The 22,530-nt window shown below is 43.6% G+C and overlaps 1 protein-coding gene across 2 annotated transcripts in view; it reads left to right on the forward strand.

Annotated features, from left to right (window-relative positions):
- Window positions 1-22,530, forward strand: part of FNDC3B (fibronectin type III domain containing 3B) — a 174,570-nt gene that overhangs the window by 76,636 nt on the left and 75,404 nt on the right. For both annotated transcript variants that reach the window (XM_009884448.1, XM_009884446.1), the window contains exon 6: window positions 18,031-18,089. In XM_009884448.1, the coding sequence (XP_009882750.1) occupies window positions 18,031-18,089 (59 nt within the window). The remainder of the gene's footprint in view (window positions 1-18,030; window positions 18,090-22,530) is intronic.

A 22,530-nucleotide genomic window follows, 5' to 3' on the forward strand; every position in this document is an offset into this window, starting at 1 on the left:
GCAGTAAGGTCTCCCCGAAGCCTTCTCTTCTCCAGGCTGAACACCCCCAACTCTCCCAGCCCGTCCTCACAGGAGACATGTTGCTCCCTACAGAGCACCTCCAAGCCATCTCTGCTGCGACTGCACTGAGGCTACTACCAAGTACTGTAAGAATAATATTGAAGAAAATGTTCGGTGTACAACGCAAGGACAACTTTACTTTTCTCCTTCAAAATGTGTGACATAGATCACACGACATGAGATACTAAGAGTTAACAATGTACTTTTTCATCAAAATGTACACTAATTGGATGTATTATGCCCATGACACTTGAGTAAGCACTCAAGGAAAATTGTGCTGTGTGTCAATAATTTACTGCATCCTTCTAATATTAAAAGAACCAGGCGTTTTTGAAAAAGCTGATTCAGCACTGGTGGAAGAAGTGGGGTGATAGCATCATCAATAGCACTGGAACAAAGTAAGCAAATGATTCTGGAGTACTTTTTGTTCAATCACCTCTTCAGTTGCGGATCCACCTGTGCTCCTATCTACCACTCTGTGCTCTGTACAGCACGACAGTACATTAAAAATACATCGGTACTTCTGTTATGTGCCTTTATCCCAGGCTGGCCCTGCAGCACAGCATCGGCACCGCTTTTTAGTAGGGAAGTTAGTTTCAGGTAGGGGATTTAAGCGCATTTCCTCTGGCCTTTCCCATTGACAGCAACGTGCCTTCGTGTTGGGAGGTGCACTTTTAAAGAAAGAGTTCTGGTTATGTGGGGTGCTGGAAATATGCCATTTTAAGGCCCCCCAAAAAAGGAAAATGATGACTTATAATTGCCTGAAAAGTTAGCAATTCTTGCTGTGGTAGGATGGATGCTGTCTTGTACAGGGAGAAGACTTGAAGGTGCGTTGCAAGGATTCTGATTTAAAATCCGTACTGTAGCTTTTCTGCAGAGCTGTTTTAAAAACTGAATGGGAGAGGAGGGATCAAGGTTGGTTTTTTTGTTTTGTTCCTTTTTTACAAAGGAGCCTCGCCATGTAAAAAAGAGCCATAAGCGGAAATCCTGTCCCATTCATGCTGTCCTTTTTGAATTTCAGTCTGAGTCACTTCCTTCTCGTGCACTCAGTGGTTCACTTCTTGGTCATGTAGTGATCTGGTAGTTTGAGAAGTTCTGTGTGCGGCTGCAAGTACTGTGGGAACACAAGCAGTTTTGAACATTCTTACAATGCTTTTGCCCATTTGCTAATGAAACATTTTTTTTTTCCTTCATGCAAATCAGATAAAATCTTTTTTTTTTTTAATCCTCATTCAAGTTTGAAGAACCTAAGATAGCCAAAACTAAAACACTTCAAATGGGTAAAAGTGGAAAGCGGGAGATGGATTGTTATGTGCATCCTGTCCAGGAGCTGGGTGGGTGCTGGGAACTGGGTGCCAGAATAAACAGACCTCGCCTGGGCAGGGAGGCAGCTCCGGGGGGGTCGCATGCACCTTTACGTAACAGTTCCATAAAGAGTGTTTTTTTGTGGTGATTTGAGAAGATGTGGCCCTGCTGTCTCACAGAATCAAAGAATGGTTAGAGTTGGAAGGGGCCTTAAAGCTCATCTCGTTCCAACCCCCCTGCTATAGACAGGGACACCTCCCACCAGCCCAGGTTGCTCCAAGCCCCGTCCAACCTGGCCTTGAACACCTCCAGGGATGGGGCAGCCACAGCTTCTTGGGGCAACCTGGGCCAGTGCCTCACCACCCTGGGTCAAAGCAGAGGCCCATCTAGCCCGGCGGTCAGTCTCCAGCAGTGGCGATGGAGATACTGCTGAGGGAGAACCTGCAAGCCCAGGCCCATCCTGCCCACCAGTTCCTGCTTCTCCACCAGCATCCAGAGCTGCTGGGCACGATACAGGGTTTAGTCCCGCCTAGTCCTTTTGGTGCCTGCTTGTTGACCTATTGTCTGTGAACTTGTCTAACTCTTTTTTGAAAAGCAGACTTGCTTTTCGGCTGCCCACGGTGAGCAACGCTGACTTCATGTCCGCTTCATTTCTCTGAGCAGTTGGTTTCTTGCGCGTGGAGTTGGCATGCTTTATGTATGAGGAAGGGAGAAAAAAAAGATTGGAATTTTTTAATAGTTCAAAGAGTTGTAGACTACAGAGAGTTTATAAACTTTTTAGTACCATTGTCATATGTGTACAACCAGCTTAAAAACTCGAAGATATTGCTTTCCTGTCATTGGGGTTTTGTAAATCTGATTTTGTGCACTGATGCAGCCTTCAGGTACTCCCAGAGGTGAAAACCATTGCCTCAGGTGCTTCATAGTCCTGCCTGCATTGCTGGTGGGCGTTTCTCAGGAGATGTGGCTCATTTCTTTGAGGTGAACGTGTCAGGAACACATGGAAAATGGGCTTAGCGAGAGAACTTAACGATGGTGGTTTTGATTTGAAAACATTGTATAAGTACTGAACTCGGCAAAACAGAAGTTCTGAGGTGAAGAAGTAAAGTTGAGTGGTGTGGCCAGCCTGGGCCGATGGTAGCAAGCACTGGTGCCAGCAAGTGTCCCTGGGCTGTGTGGCATGTGCTCCCCAAGCTGTTAGTGCCTGATGCACAGCGGGTGACAACCTACAGAATAAATTGAGCTGGCGCTTGCTTGATACAACCCTAGCCTGTTCTCCCTCTTCCTTCTTTATAACATTTAAATATATTTAGGAAGTGGGGTTTTTTTTCTGTTTTTGTTTTTTAATGGCATCAAGTTTTTTTGAACCCAGTGCCTGAAGATTAAAGGGAAATTGAGGGAGCTGTGATTCAACATTGACAGGAACCAGGCAAAGTTCCTCTACTTACTCATTCTAGATCCTGTCAATTCTTTTCTATTTCGGTCCTGAATGTGTTTTACAAGCGTACTGGGCTGTATCTGTATCTGTACCTGCATATCCTGTAGATTTAAAAGCTTAAAAGAGTAGTTTCATCACTTTTGGTCCATGTGAGCACAGAGGCTGAGAAACACTATGGCAATATACGTAACTTAAATTCTTTTATCCAGGAAAGGAAGATTTGGTACATAATAATAGAGACCTTTGTTACAGCAGTGTAGAAAAAAAATTGTCCTAAATGGTTCTTCAGCTGATATACAAAATACCTCCACATAAGTGCAGCTTCCCCCGTTTCCCTAAATCTGTTTGCTTCTATAAAATAAGGAGATTTAACAAGATTGTGTCATGAAGACAGCCCGTCAAAACTGACACGGTGATTTTATTAGTAACATGGAAAAAACACTCCGAAGACTAAAATACATCTGTCAGGATATATGATTTTTAGTATTCTACCAAGTAATGAAATGTGCAACAATGTTTACTGGAAACAGAGACGTGTTGAATCTTGTGAGTATAGATCAGCATCACATATGAAATCTGAATAGTATTACTGTTCCTACTGCATTTTTTTTGTAATAGTTTCAGCAAATGCTACTTGGCTGAGTTGTTTAGACTTCTATCTAATTAGAAATATATGTTGTGTGTTCCGTGCATGCTGTTTTTCTTTAAGTTTTAATAAGTGAGAGGAAATAGGATGCATTAATTAGGGCACTAGTCTGAACTTGAGAAACCACAGTTAATTTGTGACACCAGGGAATTTCCAGTGTGATATTCTCGTGCCTCTACCTTATCTCTCGCGTCATGACTGAGCTTGTGGTTTTGTTTGCTTCTATTTGGAAATGTGCCTACTTCTTAAACATTCTTTGTCTTTTGTATTTTCTCTAAAATAATAGTGAAATTGTTTGTCCAGGCGGGAAAAAAAAAAAAGGTTATGGATTTTCAGATGCTTCTGGTGAGAATACACCTTTGTGTACCAGAGTCAACGCTATTAACTGGGCCACACAGGTTCTTTACCAAAGATTATTTTACCCAATAGTCACATAAATAACCACATAAGTGAGCTCTGTATGGACGGATGAATATGTTAGAAGCATATTGACATTATGCAGATTTCAAGCGAAGTACATTCCCAAGTTCGTGTCAATCTGTACGCATGCAATAGTTTACACAGATAAGCATTAATTTATATATTTTCTTCAGCAAAAAGAATTGCTAAGATGTATATCCAGCATCACCGAGAGAGACAGCATTGAGGCAGAGAAACAAGTCTCCCTTTCCTCTGCTGTCGTGAAACTTGGTTTGCATCATGGGCCTTTGATGGAGAAAGGTAAAAGCTAAATATCACAAGTAGACCAGCGGTACTGAGAAGCAAGTCCATGCCCTGTGCTAACGTACTCCCTCCCTTGGCCGTTGCTTTCCGCAGCCCAAACCCAGCAGCGGTTTGCTTTGGGCTGCCCGTGGGTGGTTCCTTCTACTGCGTCTTGACGAGCTCTTTCCCACAAGTCCACTGTATGCAAAATAATTTCCAGGAATTTGCAAGTCTAAGGAAGTTTGTCTGTATGTGGAATGTTGGGAGCATGGGGGTGTTTTCCTGCTGTTTCCACGCTGCAAGAACAAACCCAAAGTTTACAAGAACCCTGAACGCCGTGGCAGTCCTACCTTCTTTTACAACACATTGCTTCATTCCAGCAGAAGGCCGCTTTGTGCTTCCTTAGCACAGGGTCCTGCAAACCTGGGGGGCTGGGGCAGGGAAAGAATATATGCACACTCTATTTTTATAATGTACTTATCTTCAAAGACTAAAGAACTAACGTCGTAACTTAGTCACCAGAAGTTGTTGATAAGAGATTCTCTTCATCAACTAAACGGGAGCGTTGCCTCTTAATTTAATTCCGCCTTATTCTCCAGTCTTCAATATCAGCTACTTTTAAAGTCGAATGTAAATATGTCAAACTTGGTTTCATCCAGATGTTTTGTAACTGGAAATGCAAACAAACCATCAGGGTAGCTGTGGATACGTGTCATCTTTATAAGCGGCTCTGAGAGCTGGTCTCCTGGGCATCCATGGCTCTGAGGCACAGGTGGGGCGGAATGGGTCACCACCATTCTGGTTCCATTTTTCGGTCTCCTCGCGGAAGCTCAGACAAAATAAACCTCAGCTGAAGCTCCCTAATCTTCATCAGTGTGCTCAGTCTGCTAGAGACACAGCTCCGAGTCCACCGAGGAAAGCGTAGGGCATATCTAGTAAAGAGTGGGGAAATTTGGGTCCAGGGCTCTCACTTGACCTTCCTGATGACTTAAAATCCCCTTTGACGGTGGCTGGAGTTTGTTCCCGAGGCTGTTTTGTCACAATCCTGCTTAACCCCTGGAGACTCTCATAGTCTTGTTCTCATCTGCTTTCATCCCTGCCTTGTTCATGCTGCCGGCAGGATCTCCTTGCCGGGGGGAGCTGGATAAGCTATCTGCTCCGTGATTTATCAGGAAGTCGGTGCTGAATGACGTAAGGCACAACCTCTTCCCCCTGAGGATCTTCGTATTATCTCAAGAATTTGCAGCTTCTGCTACAACTGACAGTCAAATCCAGAAGACTGAAATCTGAGGCTTTTTCCTAGGAGTTTACGTAATTTATAGATATCCAACCAACAGAAAAAACATAGCGAGTACATTTTCATCCTGCTTAAGTGCTCAGTGGCTAAATCCCTGTGCTGGGGAGAAGAGTTACACAAAGGTCTCAGAGCTTCAGAGCAAGATAAACAGCGTATTCTCACCAGTTAAGAGGAGATAACGTGGACCACCGACAAAGGAAGGGAACCGTGTTTCCCTTATTTGGAAATATCTGGGACACTGAGCCAGAAGGGAGAGGGTATTTATAGGGAAGAGGTAGAACGTTTCCTCCCTCTGGAGTATAAAAAATAAAACACCTTTTAGTCTAATAATTTAATGAACAACCCTTATTTGTATACCCAGCTGTTCTGAACAATGCCCGTCTCTATATTCATCTGGATTTGCAAAGGCGGTGAACTGAAATTTCATGTCCAGCTGAAGTTAATGGGAATTGTTTACCTAACTCTCTTAGGCTGTGCTACAAAACCTATGAGTTAGTTTTTCCCTTTCGAGGAAGGGTGCAATTTGATTTCAAAAGCTTTTTGTGACCTTCAGTATATTTTCTTTTAGGGCAATAGAAACTTTCTGTTTAGAAATGCAGGGTGATGCTTTGAGTATTGCAATGAACAACGGAATTAGCAGCCGTTTTGATTTTCTCCAAGGTTTGTTATAAAAGATTTTATCCCGAAGCTTGAGTTTGGTTTTTTTTGTTTATTTTTTTTTTCTGTAAGGAGCTGTGCTTAGAAGCAGCTGCTTTGATTTACCGTGATTCATGTGACTTCTGCCTGAATTTCATCTCGGCAATGAAATCCAGATCGAGCTGAAATTCCTGTAGCTTTGGTGAAGCCTTCCGAGTGAGCTGTAAGCGGGGGGATATTTCTGTCAAATATTTTAAATATTTGGAAAGGTTCTCAGTGGTGAAATGGGTCGTGCAAATATGCGAGCTTGTATTTTGCCCTCGTCCATTCAGGGCTGCTGGTTGCACAGGCAGTTCTTCCAGCTCGCTAGTAGTTAATTGGTACAGGCGTTATAGATCAGGGTTTTTTAAATGTTTTTGAGACCTCTCTTTCCATCACAGGCATGGGAGGGCACCCATAACAGCATATCAGCCTTCTTTAATCTTAGCATTGTAGTAATTTGGCACTCGATCTTTATGAAATGATCCCTTTAACATAATTCTAGCTCACATAATCGTAGTTCATCACTCAGACTTGACTGCAAAACAGTTCAGGGATTAGTCGAGTAAGTTGATTGTCATCTGTCTCGAGGAAGATTACTTATTTCTGTTCTGCTGTCAATCTATAGGCGTTTGGGTTGATTTAAAGAGGGGAGCGGGAGCTCTTCGTCTCCCCATCTCTGAGTGGAAAGGAAAAAGTGTTCATTCTTTCCCTGGATTACTGTGATCTCCCCCAGCACTCATTGCAATCTGATTATCTCATAGGTTTTATCCGGAAAAAAAGGGTCAATAATTTATGTTGGTAACAGAAAAGCTACGCTGGGGTTCATTCAGAAAATATTGTAACTCTGCATCCATTCACTGGGTTGACAGTGAGAAATCCCAGTGCAGGCTCCATGAAAACTCTTTGTATTTCAAGCATTATAATTTGGAGTGATCCCACCCCGGCCCCTTAAAACCAGACTTTCCATGTGGAATCTAACCTTTTTAAAAAACATGCGGAGAGTATAAGTAGTGCCTCGAAATAAAATTTCTGCTTTAATGTACATCTTCAGACAAAATCAAGAACAGTGAAAAGATGACACAGTTTCTCTACTTGCTCTGCTTCAGAGAAAGTTTTCCCTGCTTACCACCTTCTCGTAAAGGATGAGCAGCTCTGACTCTGTTCCTGAGAGTGAACTCGTGGTTATTGCTAAAACCTAGCGTCCCAAAACACTGTTCATTACCCACGGTGAAATCTGAAGACGACATTTCTCCACTAATTCCTTCTTTTGATTCGAGCAGCGCTGAGGAGTTGGCACTGAGGGCAAAATTTGGCTTATGGTTGTTTTCTTAAAAGTTTTTCTTGGACTATAATGGGCGGCCCTATGCCTTTGCATTGGGGAAGTGCTCTGCTGCCTTCACATTGTTGTAGCAAACTCAGTGGCTTTGCGAGGTTCATTGCCAAGGAGGTTGTTAATTTTGGCTGAGGAGCTCCGTTTAATCCCGACCAAGTTTGGAGCTCCTATAGAGTCTGTTTTGGCTGCACTGTCTGATTGTTTTCCTGTGCAAATACGCAGTTTTGCAGGTTATTTTGCTAGGGGTTTTTTGTTTGCTCAGGAAAATGCTATTATTGTGTTTAATGGGCAGACTATCAAAGGCTTGTATTGACCCTTTTTTTGCACTGTATTTTTGTACCATATTTTTGAAGGTCAAGAAAAACTAAGTTTTATTTTGGGTTCAACAGTGATGCCCTTGTCCCCCTGCATTGGAGATAGTATTTCGGAGAAAAACATTTCCTGATTGCCACGGGGCAGCAGTCAGAGAGTTTAAAACCCTAGACTGGTGACACTGGAGACTTGTCAAAGTCTGTGTTTGACAGGGATTGTGCTTTCCACCTCAATTCTGAGAGGGTGCAGGGATCACTTCTGCCATGGGATGACCTGCTGGGGCCGTCTCAGAGGGTGACGGAGACATGACCGTGCTGCTTCTCAAGCTGGAGCTGAGATGCAACGGAGCCGTCTGTGCCCAGCTTGGGAAGACAAGACAGTAATTTTTGGCACTCTCAAACTGGTGGTTTTCATCTGTGTAAGGAGAAGGCGGCGTGAGACTCTTTTCACTGTTTGCGTTTGTGGTGCTCAGCCGCCTGGCGAAGCGAGAGCCCGAGAGTCAGTCGCTGTGATTGAAGGGAACCTTTTCTTCCCAAGAGGAAATCTTCCCTCTGTAAATGCCAGATAACGTCATTTCACAGCTGGCATCAGACGCCCTTCTGAGTCGCTATTGAGGTCTTTCACGCGTTAAGACGCGTGGGTATCTTGGCCAATAAGTTGTCCCTCCCCTCCTCCTCCTCCCTGGGACTGGAGAAACCTGGAGGGCTTTTATGGCCAGGTCACTCGTGGCATCCTGGGGTCATAACAACAGTAAGGTGGTGATCTTTGCAGAAGTTACTTCTGCTTTTGAGTGGCTGCCCTTTTCATCAGACCGGGAGGGCTGCTGGGGGCTGCGTGCCAGGTTGTACCCCGGCTCTTGAATGCTAACGACAGCCGGACAGCCGGGCGGCCACAGGCTAACGCGACGGGGAATGGGGAGAACCGGGAGGGGGAAAGCATTGAAGCAGTACACAAATAAATGAAAAGAATTAAGGGTAAGGCAATGCCACGCATCCCAGCTATCATAAAAAGTCATGAGAGCTTTGAAGAAGAACTTCATTGTGTCTAGGGAAAGATTACTCTTTGCTGGCAAAGTTTGTGGCAGGAATGGAACATCAGATTTTTAACCGGAATGTGGGAGTCAGGAGACCTTTCAGTCTCCTTGTCAAATCAAAAAAAATTCTTGTTGTTCAAAATGAAAGGCGTTAATGGCAACAGCAGGTAGACCAATTCCAAAATCCTGAAAGAAAAGGTAGAAAAATGTTTGCAAAGATATATCAAATCCATGTAGCTCCTGTAAATCCAACCAAATCAGAAACGACAGAGAAAAGGAAGAAAGTAAAGAAAGAGGTAATGCTTGTTAATCTTGCTTATAGTTTAACTGTTCTCTCAGCAGTCCTTAAGCACCTTCCTGCACCTTAAGCAAGGAAGGGACAATAATTGATTAAAATAATTTCTTAATGGGGAAAGATTGATTGTGTATTTTTTTTTGTTTTGGTTTGTTTTTTTAAAAAAACATTTACTTCAGTCTCATAGTGTCACACTTGGTGAACTGCAGTGGGCTCTGGGATTGTGCTGTCTAATGCTCGTATAGAAGGGACAAGACCGGGGAAGAAAAACCTATTTTCAAAGTCTGTCTGTCTGATCTGACGAGTGGCATTGAGCTGGTGCAAATTCAGCGTACAACCCACGGAGCAGCGCCGTCTGTCCCTCCTGGGCCAAGAGGTGAACCTGCCGTACCTCTGGGATGAGAAGGGGAAGCGCTTCAGGTCAAGCCCAAGAGACTCAAGAGTTTGAGCCACAAAGATGCAACCTTTTTAATAGCTGTCACACACGTGAGGGTTTGCCAGAAGGCATTACCACATAGCGTATCTCCACCTGTCCCACACACGTGGACGCTCGCCTGCCGGCTCAAACGGGAGCTTTTTCTCTGTGCCAGCACAGCTTAGAAGAACGCTTTGAAATTGCAGCCCGTAGCGTTGAAATTACGCTAATAAAAATCAACAGAATTTTAAATGGTTATTCTTGGTTGGCTACTTCTGTATGAATCAGCTGTGCCGTTTCTAAAAGCGTACTTGACAAAAAAAGATGGAGGGGTGGCCGCTGCTCCTCAGCCCTTGTTGGTCTGCAGAGCTTTTGCCGTCTTTTCAAACCCACGGAGCGTGTGGGCTGTTGCTATAGAATAGCAAAGGGGAAGCTGCCGAAAATAAAATTAAAAAAAAATAATATTTCGACATAGAAAATAAGCTAAAGCAAGTCAAAAGTAGGAAAGAGAGCACTCCAAGAAGAGGTCCTGTGTGTGAGTGGTTTGTTGTTGCAGCAGATCCAGCTTGGGCTTTCGCTGTTTCGGTGGGTTATGTCATTGTTTAATTTGGTGTTCCTTCAAAACCAGCCAGCTGCGGCCATATGCACTGCGCTGCCTCTGTTATCTTCTTTGTGAGAGGTACAAAGCGCCTTCTTAAGATGTAAAATGTATGTGATAGAGATGGGGGGTTGCTGTATTTTACTAAGAAAGCCCTTTTCTGCCTTCTAATGGACCAACTGCGTGTTCACAGTAGGAATTCACTCAGATCCTTAGCCAATAAAGTAGGAGTTGTTATTGCTGTCTTCCAGCAGTAGCAGCAAAGAAGCAGAGAAAAACAAACCTGACATGTCACTGACACTCCGTTTGTCCCTTGCATCCAGCATTTCGTTTCTCCTGGACGTTACTACTGATCTTACTTTCCTTGCTCCATCCCAACGAAAAATACCCAGCAAAACCATGTTGGGGCACAAGGAGGATTGAATGTACTTGCATTTATTTTTAAAACACATTTTAGCCGAAGTGACTTCATTACATACAGCTGAGTGCTTCCACATCTGCGTGATGTGGAAACATCTGGTGCTTATCCATGCAATAGCGGGTATCTTCTTAGAGAAGGATGGCTTGAAGCAGAGATGTGACGTGAGTTTGCACTTCAGGTTTTTTGGAGTATCCTGCCCCATTGACAGTAGGATATTGAAGCAGTCAAGGTAAAACTAGCAGGTTAATAGATACAGACTATGGCCAGGAAATCTCTGAAACGTGATGAAATTCGTGGCTAAATTACAGTGGCGTTGAGGCAAACACTTCACTTACCCTTTGCTCTACATCCCAGTGAGTCAGGATGGCTAGAGATTTATTTTTTTTTCTTAGTTGAGATCTGAAGATGTAAGTTTCTGGTGTTAATACAGGGTTTTTATTTTGTTTGCCTTCAGTTATTTAGGAAGTGGCTTGTTTTGGTTTTTTTTTTTTGCTGCCTACATATGATTTGGTCTTTAAGGTCAAATACTGAAAGATAAGCTCATAGGCATCAAGTAAGGCATTTTAGCAGGAGAACTAAGATAGGTCCAGTGGGAAGGCTCTTAGAAATGGAAGACTCACGCAATGTGATTTTTTAAGGATTAGAACACGTTTCAATGATTAGATCTTTTCTTGAAGTTGGATAATGTCGCTCTCTCTACCTTGGACATAGGGGGCTTCAGTCGTGTTTTATTGCGAGTGTTTTTATTAGTTTTCATGTAGTTAGCAGGAATTTGAAATATTTAATATTTAAAAATCTTATCCAGGTATTTGTAGGCTTAATTAATAATCTTCCTTGTTGTATTATATTTTAGCATGGTGTGATTGACAGTTCTGAATATATTTCTTTCACAAGTTTCTGATGCCGAAGGGCTCCCCAGTTTTGCCTGTTGTGGAAGTGGTGCTGGGAAGAGTTGCAGAAAGCACCGTGTGTTCGGGGTGACGCTGGATTTGCTCTTCTCAGTATTCCATCTGCCGGGCAGCACATCGCCCTGCGGTTTATCCAGCCCCCTGCCCTGCACTGGGGCTGCCTCCCTGACAAACTGGAAAGATGCATCAAACTGGATTAGGCAGGAATCTGTCCGAGGTCTGATTTTATTCAATATTTTCATTAAGGAGTTGAAGGATGGAATAAGGATTGATTCTTATTAAATTATAGTCCATATCAGGCTCTGATAGGGTTGAGGGTGCTTGGTGGGTTAAGGAGGAGGGAAGGAGGACATGACAGGAGGAGAGCTTAAATGGCCTTGAAAGAAAAACAGTTTGATCAAGACAAGAGCAAAGTATTACGTTTTAGCCAGTCTTTCTCAAGCCTGCATTTTTTTTTTTTACTGTGTAGTAGTTCTGCACAGTTGTTCTGGGAGGTATAATAGACTGCAAAAACCAAGAATCAGGTTATTCTGTATAGACAAAGAGAAGAAGAAAACTCAAAGCGAGTTCTGTAAATGGGTATGTCACTCCTTCCTTGGCGGCCAGGGCTGCTACCGCATCTTCAGAAGGGTGGACGCTGATTTAAGGATGGACAGCAGTAAGCTGTGGATTTAAGGATGGACAGCAGTAAGCAGAACCTGTGATCTGGTAAATACAGTCTATGAAAGAAAGGAGCGTGCTTCGTTTAAACAGAAAAAAATGCCTTCGAGCATGTGAAAGGTTGAGACAAAGACAGTGGTGATGAAGTCATCTGCGGTGGGTGGGCTGGAAGGAAGTAATAGGTTTAATTTGCAGCAGGGAAAGTTAAGGAGAAAATCTTCCCAATGGTGAGGAGAGTTAGATACTGTGGTAGATTGCCCATCCAAGGAAGTTTTGAGATTGCCACCATCACGAGGCAGGAGGGTTTTTTTTTTTTGTGGGGGTGTTTTTTTTTTTTTTTAAATGGACATCTCTCAGGAATGGTTGAGGTATAGATGATGTGTTTCAGTGTAGGAGATGGACTCGATCAGTGTCACATCCCTTCCAGTCCTGGTTTCTGTGACTCAGCTGCAGCGTGGCATCTGCAGTTTTGGGTTCGTTCTTGTACAAAGAGGTTTTTCATGTGTATTTCTACAATTCTCTGAAATGAAAAAGTCTGTATGTGTTCTTCTTTGTGTCTTAAACACCGGCAGGCACTTCACAAAGGAGTTGGGCTGTGCTTTGAAGAGTTCATTTTCTTGCGACTTTGCAGGTTGTGCTGTACGTGCCTGATAAAAGATCTTTCCGAGCATTAAGGCCGGTCACAGCCCCAATAAATCTGGAACAAATTCTGAGAAAGCATGTCATGTTATGACTGGCATATCTGGGAGCACAGAGCTCTGCTCGAGAATTAACCTAAAAGTTTGCAAAGTGCTAGTGCTGATGTCATTCCCTTGGAATGGAAAGGCTGTTGAAACAGTAAATACTTTCTGTGGCCAGAAGCTAAGTCTTGAGCTGGACCTTTTCCTCTCCGCGAAGGAAAGAATGCAGAACAAACCTAAACTCTGTATTTGCAGTGGGAAAATCTTAATTAGTTTAGAGCTTTTGGTTACTTCAAACCATTTACATAGACAGCTGCTGTTCATGCAAACATGAAAGCTATTCATGGAAACTTCAAACTTACCTTGAAATGACAAGTATTATTTTTTTTCCTGTTTTTAAAACCTGTGCTTTGGTGTTCAAAAGTATGGTTGGAAAGGTCTGAAAATTATATTTGTACTGTACGTGCAGAAGGGAACATAGACGCAGACTAACAGAAGCATATAATAAAGGACTTTCATTCAGCAAGACCGAGCACTGAAACCCTGTTAGCACCAAACAGCTGCTGGGAAAGTATTTAATTTTTAGGGGCATTTACTCTTGGTTGTATCTCTGAAAAAAGAGAGATGACCAAACTGCAAACGGAGATGTGGTCCGGGTCTTAGAGCTGCCTTCTCTGCTACGAAAGGTTAGTCTGAAACATTGGGTCCCAGTATCCCACAGCCTGGGAAAGAGAACCTAATGCTGAGCTTGGGACAGCTATAAGGTCTCTTAGACACTGAGATCTACAGGATAACTCAGATTTTTGTACTGTCCCTCAGAGGACCCCGTTGAACATTCACAAGGAATTCATCCCCACCCCCAGCTTCCGCCGAAGAGGAAGAGTTTTGCCACAACAGATGTGGGGAACAGATGTTGAGAGGAAAAGTTATAACGGGACAATGACCTGAAGTGTTAGTGGAGCTCTTTCTTGATGTGACAGAACTTCTGTTCCCAATGGCAAAGGAGGAAAGCAGCACGTGGTGTCTCTGCAAGCCCCAGTGTTGATGTCGAGGGGTGACATACAGAGCTTTGATGTGTTCCTGTCAGATACTCAGTGCTCAATTAGCCGAGAAGAGACAGGAAGGGACAGAGATCAGGGACAGGCAAATCAACTGTCTGTTATTCCGGGGCAGTTAGCCGAGTAGGCAAATCATGCCCAGCCACCCACCACTCTTCCTAAGCAGTTGTAGGTAATTTTTCTGAATTTTAGTTTGCTATTTTACATAAAGACTTCCCCTTCCCTTCTTCCTGTTCTTCCCCACCTTTCCACCACAGCATCTGTGACGTCTGGGAGATGCTCGTGCTCCTTGTCCCTAAACATCCCAGTGAACTAATCTAGCAGAAGAGTTTGTGGTGGCTGATAAGTAACAATAATCATAGAATAGTGTGGGTTAGAAGGGACCTTTAAAGGTCATCTAGTCCAAACCCTTGCAATGTGCAGGGACATCTTCAACTAGACCAGGTTGCTCAGAGCCCCGTCCAACCTGACTGGAGTGTTTCCAGGGATGGGGCATCTCTCACCTCTGGGCAACCTGGGCCAGTGTCTCACCACCCTCATAGTGAAAAATGTCTTCCTTGTATCTAGTCTAAATCTTCCCTCTTTTAGTTTAAAGCCATTACCCCTTTTTCTATCACAACAGGCCCTGCTAAAATGTTTGTCCCCATCTTTCCTGTAGGCCCCTTTTAAGTACTGAAAGGCCGCAGTGAGGTAATAATTTGGGATAATAAGGTAATAATCATGAGCTAGGAGGAAAGACTTTTCACCAATTTTGTATTATCAGCGTAGAGCATCTAAGATGTTTTCTTTCCTCTCTACCATTTCCGATTTCAGAAGGATTTCTGCTCTTTATTGGCTTGGAGAAAGATGTTGAGCTTGAAACTTAATGTGTTACGAGGGAGGTTGGCAGCTAAGATCAACTTCCTACTGAGGGAGCGATTCGGGACAGGTCTCGTTCTCCGTAGCTTAGTCTAGCTCAGGAGACTGTGAATAATTATCTTTATTACTGAAAGGGGATCAACCATCCATAGAAGCCTGAGAATTTTTTATAGCTCTTGAAATGGGAAACTAAGTATTTGAAATACTATGAGAAAATGACAATTCTGTGAGCTACTTTCTCTCCCAAAAAGGTTGGCTTCAGTTTTATTAACAAGTTTTTCCATGGGGCAGTTTTGTACTTGTTTTTTTTCTAGCTTTCAGACAGGGGTTGCGCTTGATGACATCTCCTGAGGTCCCCTTCCAACCTGAGCTATTTTCTGATGTTATTATAGACATCACTCATGCATATTTATTGCTTTCTGCCTTTAATTTTACATTTTTGCCTATTTTCACAGGGCATTACCTGTTATTCATGGGTGTTTTTCTGGTTTGAATTCAGTTCAGGGCTCAAAGGCACACACTGTCCTTTCCGTACGGTGCAGTGGTTGCGAAGCTTGTGATGAAGGAACGCTTCTCACCGTAGACTTTTCTTTCTTTGCTGTGGTTCCGGTAAAATGATTGACGGGATTAACAAATTGGCGACATGGGATACACGGGTGCTGTACGCATGAAGGGGTTGTGGGGTGCGTGTGCCACGTGTGTACGTGGTCACCTGTACCTGCCCACTCTCACCTGGGAACAGTGGGGAGGTTCAGCGTGGGGGACAGCTGACAGAGCTGGCCCGCCTATGTGCATCATCCACTATGTCTTATTCTTTAGAAAATGTGATTTAGCGCCCATTCGTAGGTGTATTATTCATCAACTTTAAATTCCATTCTTATTTTTTTTGCGCTCATGTTGTCACCCTAGGGGGGGGTGTGTCCCATTCCCTCTCCCCAATTTTTTTGAACATTTCTCTTCTTCCATCTCCAACTTATCTGTATAAAGTCTTGGTGACATAAATATCCACGTTGTCCACAGAAATATCCACATGTCCTTAATATCCACATGTCAAAGCTACAGTGTATCTGGTACTCAGAGCCTTCTCCTTGGGGAGCTAATATATGAAATTTCCTTAGTAGGACTCTTCATTGAGAAGTCTAATGTACTTTTTTTTTTTTTCTTCCCAATTATTTATTTGCTGGGTATACCCAACTCCCTTAGGTCTTAAAGTCAGTTCCTGTATTTGGAACGGTTTGAACCTTCAGCCCTGACCTGCTAAGGTCAGAGGACTTAGTTACTGTACAAAGCGATCGTTTTTCACGGGAGAGGGAAGTGAGATTTCTTTGGGCTTCGGGGTTTGTTTTCCTCTCCTGCTTGGTGTGACAGAGATAGCATCCTTGCTAGAAAGCAGAGAGAGGAAAGAAAATTCAGTCCACATGTTTGGGATTTAAGGTTGAGAATGATTCACACTCAGCTTCTGGGGGTTGTAATTAGGGGTGACATAATAACCATAAACTTTCAATAAAATAGTAGCAGCATTTTTGTTACACTCTGTAGCTGCGGAAGCTGCTTCTGATTAGCATCCCTGCGAGATAAGCCGACAGGACCTCCGCAGTTTCCAGATCTGGATCCAGGCTGTTGTGGCGCAGTCCTACTTCTGTACTGATGCTGAAGGGAGCCCTGACTTCTGAAACACCCCAGACTTTAATTTCTCACTTGGATCAGCATCTCAACCTTTTCCTTGGCTGTTTTAGTCCGTCTGTGTAGTTTTCAAGTCAGTATTATCTTATGTTGGCTAAATCCTGCCAGTTTATACACTTCATAATACATTCTAAGGGTTATCTACTATGGAAAAACCCAATCATGCTCTCCTCCTCTTCTCCTGAATTATTACTACTCCTTTCTTTTCCAAGTGGCTGAGACTAAAAGGAATCCGGGAATGCATGGAGCAGGAGATCTGTCATTCCCAGTCCACACCAAGGTGGATTCTTGCAGGGAGAGATGGGCATTTACACTGGAGTTCTGCCATCAGCGTTCAGCCAATTCTATTTTTCTGGCAGCCGAGCGCATGGAATTTTTAAAAAGAAGATGTACTTTTTTTTTAAAGCAGGTCAGAGACAAAAATAAAGACACGTTCTTGGGCTACAAGAAGTAGGTCAGGCTTTGGGGGAATCATTTGTGAAAGCTGTTGATCTTAACCCTTTTTCTTTATTCGTCTGTTTTGCTTCCTATGCCAATTCTTTATCCTTTTTATAAAGAGGTCCTGCTCATTTTGCTTTAGATGCGATGTATTCTTCTGCTTTGGTGAGGAAACTTTTTACGTTAGCATTTTTTTAAAGAAAAAATGGAAAGAAAAAAAAAAAACCCAGAAAAAATATGTTCCTAGTTTTCCATTAGAGAATACTGTAGTGGAAAGTGAGGCCTCTCTGTGCTGCAGTCCAAAAGGAATAAAGCTGCATTGTGTCACCTCATTACTCTAAGCTGATGTTTTACCTCAAGACTTTTTTGGGGGGAGGGGGAGAGTGGGGGAAAGGCTGATTCCACTGCTCGGGTGATTGCCTCTGCAGCACCTTCTGTGCTCAATTAATCCGTCTAATTTAGGTGAAGTATTTCTCACCCTGCTCTGGGATAACGCTGAGGAGCCCCTGCAAGGGATGCTGTACCAGGCGCGAGGCTCAGGGAGGGAGGACAGATTACTGCTCATCAGGCATCCGAATTAGCCTGCCATGACTTTGTTACCTCCCTAGTTACAAGGTGGCTGTTGAAGAGCTTTGAGCATCACGGGGTCACAGGATTTAAGGACAGGTAGCTGTAGGGTGGGTGCCGGGACTCGGGCTGGGCTTTCCCGGCTCGGGGCAAGGATGCTCATCCTCCCCGGTGGCCCGGGGCTGCGGCAAGCAGGCGGGTAGCCCGGCTCTGCCGCCGGTGATGGAGTAAGGATGTGTTTGGTTAACAAACCAGGATTAAATTCAGCAGTAATTGAGCTGTAAAAACCCTTGAGCCTCCTCCGTGGCCGAGCTTTGGAAATAGGATGGTTCTGCTCTGTGAAAGCAAATCCCAATTAATAACAGTGTTTGTGGAGGACACCTCTACAAATAATCCCACCTTTCTGAATGTCTGCAGTTACTGGAAGTTTGATTCCCTCCTTTTTCTCTTTCTTAATTTTTTAATATTAATCCATGTAAGTGCATACCTTAAATTCACAAGAGCAAAACAGCTGATGCTCACATGCAGGTAATGTGTTTCTCTCTCTCATTTTCAAATTCCTGAAGAATTATTGACATAGCTGACATTTTTGTTTAATTTCAGTCATTCATTTTTCTTCCTATTTCCACATTCTCTATTTTACAGAGTTTGATTCAGAAACAAAAAGGGTTCAAGACATTCTTTCTGGAATGGAGAAACCACAGGTATGTGATCCTAAATTACCACACACACAGAGAAAAAATAGCAAACGTGGTAAGTAGATTGTGTCACAACATACTGGTGATTTCTGAATGTTTTCCCTAGTAGATTATTGCCACTGTAGATATATCTAACTTATTTTGCCAGGGTACAAATTTGAAGCATCTTTTGTGCCGGTGGGTATTTGTGGGCTCTGCCCACCGCAGGAATCGCACCAGTCACCTGTTTCCAGAGGACGGCTCCCAGTATGCATACTGTGATGGGGAACCCAGCGCACTGGGGACATTTACACAGCTCCTACCTCCTCTCCCCTGGGTTTAATTTTATTTGGCGTGAGCCGTTTATGTCTGTAATCATGAGTAAATTAAGCTGATTCGATTATTCAATGGCAATTACTATGTTTTATGTTGATCTGAGCCACAAAAGCACGTGGATTGTAATGGAATTGAATCACCATGTAAATAACCGTAACGCTGGGTGTGACCGCCGTCAGGTAAGGGTATTAATAAATCTGCTTGTAAGCCCTTTGAACGTGATGGCTTTCTAGTTTGGTGTGTCAAATGAAAACCAGACAAGTATTGTGTGTATAAAGGAATGGTCCAAACAAGCGGTTGGAGAAGCAGCGATGAGGTAGAGGGAGACGGCGGCGCTTTGGGAGTTTTATCTCCTTCACTCCGTCGGGGCTCAGGCTTCTCTCTGTCGAGCTGGAAAGCTAGTAAACAAATAAGCAAATAAAAGAAAATAGTTAGAAAGGTCATCTAAAGGAGCGTGTTTGGCAGTATGTGGTAGAGGCTGATGTACAGCGATTCTGCAGTGGGAGCAGGAAGGGGGGGCTGTCCCTTGGAGGCAGAAGTGGCAGAGCTCGGGGAGAGGCAGGCGTGAGCACAGGCTGAGATTTATTTTTAGGCTCTGCTCTCTTCGACGCTTTTGTTCTGAATAACCACGAGAGGTGATCGGTCTTAAATCACTCGGTCGGTGGGTCTTGGATCCTACGGTCACGGCGTCTACAAGAGCAGGTTCAAAGCCAGGCGGAATCTAAACCAGACCCGCAGAGAGGATAAATACGGGGGAGGAGGGGGGCTACAGCCCAAGTTTCGATTTGCAAGAAGGAAAGTTGCTTCATTTCACATAGAAACAAGTGACAATGGTGAGCTGAAGACTTGAGAGAAGAGTTTCTGGGAGACCAGAAAGGAAGAAAGTGCACTTGGCACAGAATTAGGCTGGTGTGTTGAACAGAGTGAGTCAGTGTTTCTGTATGGAGGACTACCTGAATGTCACTCGTCTGGTAAAATGCCACAGGTAGATGCTTTTACAGAGATCTGACATGAAAAATGCATTAGTTCATACTTATATCTATAGAGGTGAAGAGAGAAGCTATTAGTCTGCAGTATACTGAGCTCTGTACAATTAGGTTTATAGTAACCAAAGCATTTAAAGAAGAGGGGAGCATGAAAACTAAAAATAAGGCAAAAATAATTTTCCTTGAGTCACTTCAAAAATAGGAACTTTTTTTTTTGTTTTCTTTAAAAAAAAAAAAAATCTAAAACATGACAAATGCTAGTTCAATAGTAATGACATTTAGCGAGAAGGTGCTGGGGATTATCTATTATTCTCTCTGTAACTTTGACATTTGTGAGTAATTAAACTCATAGGAGTCTCCCAAACCATTAATTGCTATGAATGATTATGTGTTTGCCTAGTCAGTATTGTATCTGATAGAAATATATCATATTATGCATTAATAGTCATCTGGGCCATATTTCTTGGTGAGCTTTATGCATATATGAATGAAAAATAAACCAATGTGTAGAAAAAGCAGTTGTGGAGAAAAAAGTGACACAATTAAAACGAAAGGGCACGGTGCAGTAGGTCAGTGGCAAGTGGAGTGATGCTGTAGCTGCAGCGCATGGCTTCGGTGTGTCCAAGGGAGCATCTCAACGCCATATGAAGGGATGAGCCCCCGGAGCAGCTCCCGCAGGAGGATCTGCAGTCCCACTCTCGTTTGGGGCCATCCTTCGTCTGCCTCCTCCAGGTACCTCTCTGTGACAAAGTCTCTCTCACCTTTCCGAGTACAAAACAGACACGCTTTTTAAATTAATAATTTTTAAAAAGTCTGTTTTCAATAGTAGACGTTGTCACCTGGTTGAGAGACGTGCAACCAAACTGTGAATTAAATTATAGTTTTATCCCTTTGACAGCATAAATTTTAAAAGAAGCCTTTTGCTCCCCCCTCCCCGTGTTTTTGTATAAAAAGAAATCTATCTTCTTTAATTCCCATTGTCGCGGAGAAAGTAAGCATTCTGTAAAGCAAATACCGCGGTGAGGGAAGGGAAACTTGATTCTGGGTTTGCGAAGTGGCGCGGGGGGCTGCCGCGGGGCTCGGGGGACGTCGCCTCCCGCGGGGAAACGCCGCAGGTCCGCCGGGTCCGACCTCAGACGTGAGTTTGACTTCCCGACAGGCAGCCTGCTCCTGCTGACTTGCTCCGCAGCAAAACTCTTCTTTAATCATCGGGATTTTTGCCGAAAATTGCAGGATTAGAGCCCTAGTTTAAAAGCGAAATCTCCACCCGGTAATAACCGTGAATTCATTTGACCCCCGAGTCTTTCAGCCGTTGCCCTCGAGGGAGTAAATGAATGTTGCTTGCGGTGTAGTTCTCACACACACAATAAGACCCCGAACCACACGAGGCCTGTGAATGCTAACCCGGAATTTGAAAGATAATGAAAGTTGTACAGAAACATTGTTCGTTACCTGAAAGACGGGAAGGACCGATATTCATCAGTCTTGTAACCTTATTAAAGTAGTGCAGGAGTTGGGATTCTTTCCCAGGGGCTTTTATGAAATAATTATTTACACCACGGAGTTTTGATAGCGTGGAAAGCAAGCATTTGCTATGTAAACTGAGAAGTTTTCAGAAACTAATTAACTGTGCTTTTCACCAGACATACAAAACGCCTTGTGGGAGAATCTTTTGTTAGGACTCGGCGAAAAGGCCGAGCCAGTCCCGTTCAAAGCGAGCATGGCAATTTTGGGGACAGATGAGCCAGGCTGGGGTAACTGGACAGCAGCACAAAGGTTTACCTGCCCAGCCTATAAAGAGGTGCTCTGGCTGCTTATGATTTGGTTGGATGGAATTAGAGCACCATTAATGAACAAGAAACTGTTTTCTTTCCTTGCAGCTAAGTATTCATGTCTGTAAGTTCAGTCGTGACGTTAAGCCCACCGTCGTGGTGTTAGCTGTGCCCTTCCTTACAGCGTGGAAAAGAGCTGCTCCGGATCTGTTCAGCTGCTCACCGTCTCTTGAAAAGGGCTTGTTTTCCCAGCTGTAAGCGAGAAAAGTTGGAGTTAAAGTTCTTGAGCTGGTTTGCGGGTGCCCGCTTGTTATTCGCGGCGTATCATAACCCCGTTTACACGACTGACCCGTTTTCACAGCAAAGCAGCCTGCTCCAGGGCGGAGCTCCTCAGTGAAGCGAAGCGGTGGCTTTGGCCATGAGATCAGGGATTGGAGAGAGCTGCCTTTGGCTGGGGAACGTGATACGGTATGGAGCCTGTTGGTCGCTGAGCCGCCGATAGGTTTATCTCTCGCCGTACAAATCACTGCGGTCCCGGAGCTCGCGCTGACGCGCACAGCGCCGTGCTGCCTTCTACACCCAGGGAGCGGATGGATTTGCCTCGTCCGACTTTATCATGCAGACGGTGACCCCTCGCTTGCTTTGCGACACTTGCTGTGTGTACTCAGCGCAGCTAAGAATTGTAGTTGCTGATTTCTGGTGTTTATTTTTAAAGCTCCCCTGGCAGTTCCCGTATGCGTAACACCACCCAGGCAGGGCAGCAGCCACCCTCACCAGTAAGAAGTTAATGGTGTAGCTGGAGCAACTTAGTAACTGGGTTTGGACTTTTACCCTCTGCATGGAAACGTCTGCTTGTTGACTTGAGAATAATAGTCTAACGGTTCTAGCAGTTAGTCCGTAAGATACTTTCTTTTATTTTAAGAAACTATAAAAGACCTAAGTTTTTACAGATTACTAAAGTTCATGACAGGCCGGAGTTTTTGCCATACGCAGAATATATACGTGTGTCCTTGTGAGTAGTCATAGAGAAAAACATTTCAATAGAACATTGGCAGGATATCATGCCTCCAGCTCCAAGTCTGTCTGAATTTATGAAAAACAATTATGCAAGCATATTTCCATAATAAAAGAAACTGCGTGTTGATGGGATGAGCTGGCATAGCAGTAATGTATGTTAAAAAAAGTCTATATGGGTCTTACTATCCAGTTTTATGATCAAAATATTATTTAAAATACAGACTTTTAGCTCTAAATATCTTTGTCACAATTTCTTTCACATACATGTGACGTAGTTCAAAAATTTAACTTATTTGTCTTATTTGAATCATTCAAGATTCTTCTAAGCTATATAATCCAGTATCAGTTTTCACTGAT

Source organism: Charadrius vociferus, unplaced genomic scaffold (genome assembly GCF_000708025.1).
Source record: "Charadrius vociferus isolate BGI_N301 unplaced genomic scaffold, ASM70802v2 scaffold104, whole genome shotgun sequence".
NCBI lineage: Eukaryota > Metazoa > Chordata > Aves > Charadriiformes > Charadriidae > Charadrius > Charadrius vociferus.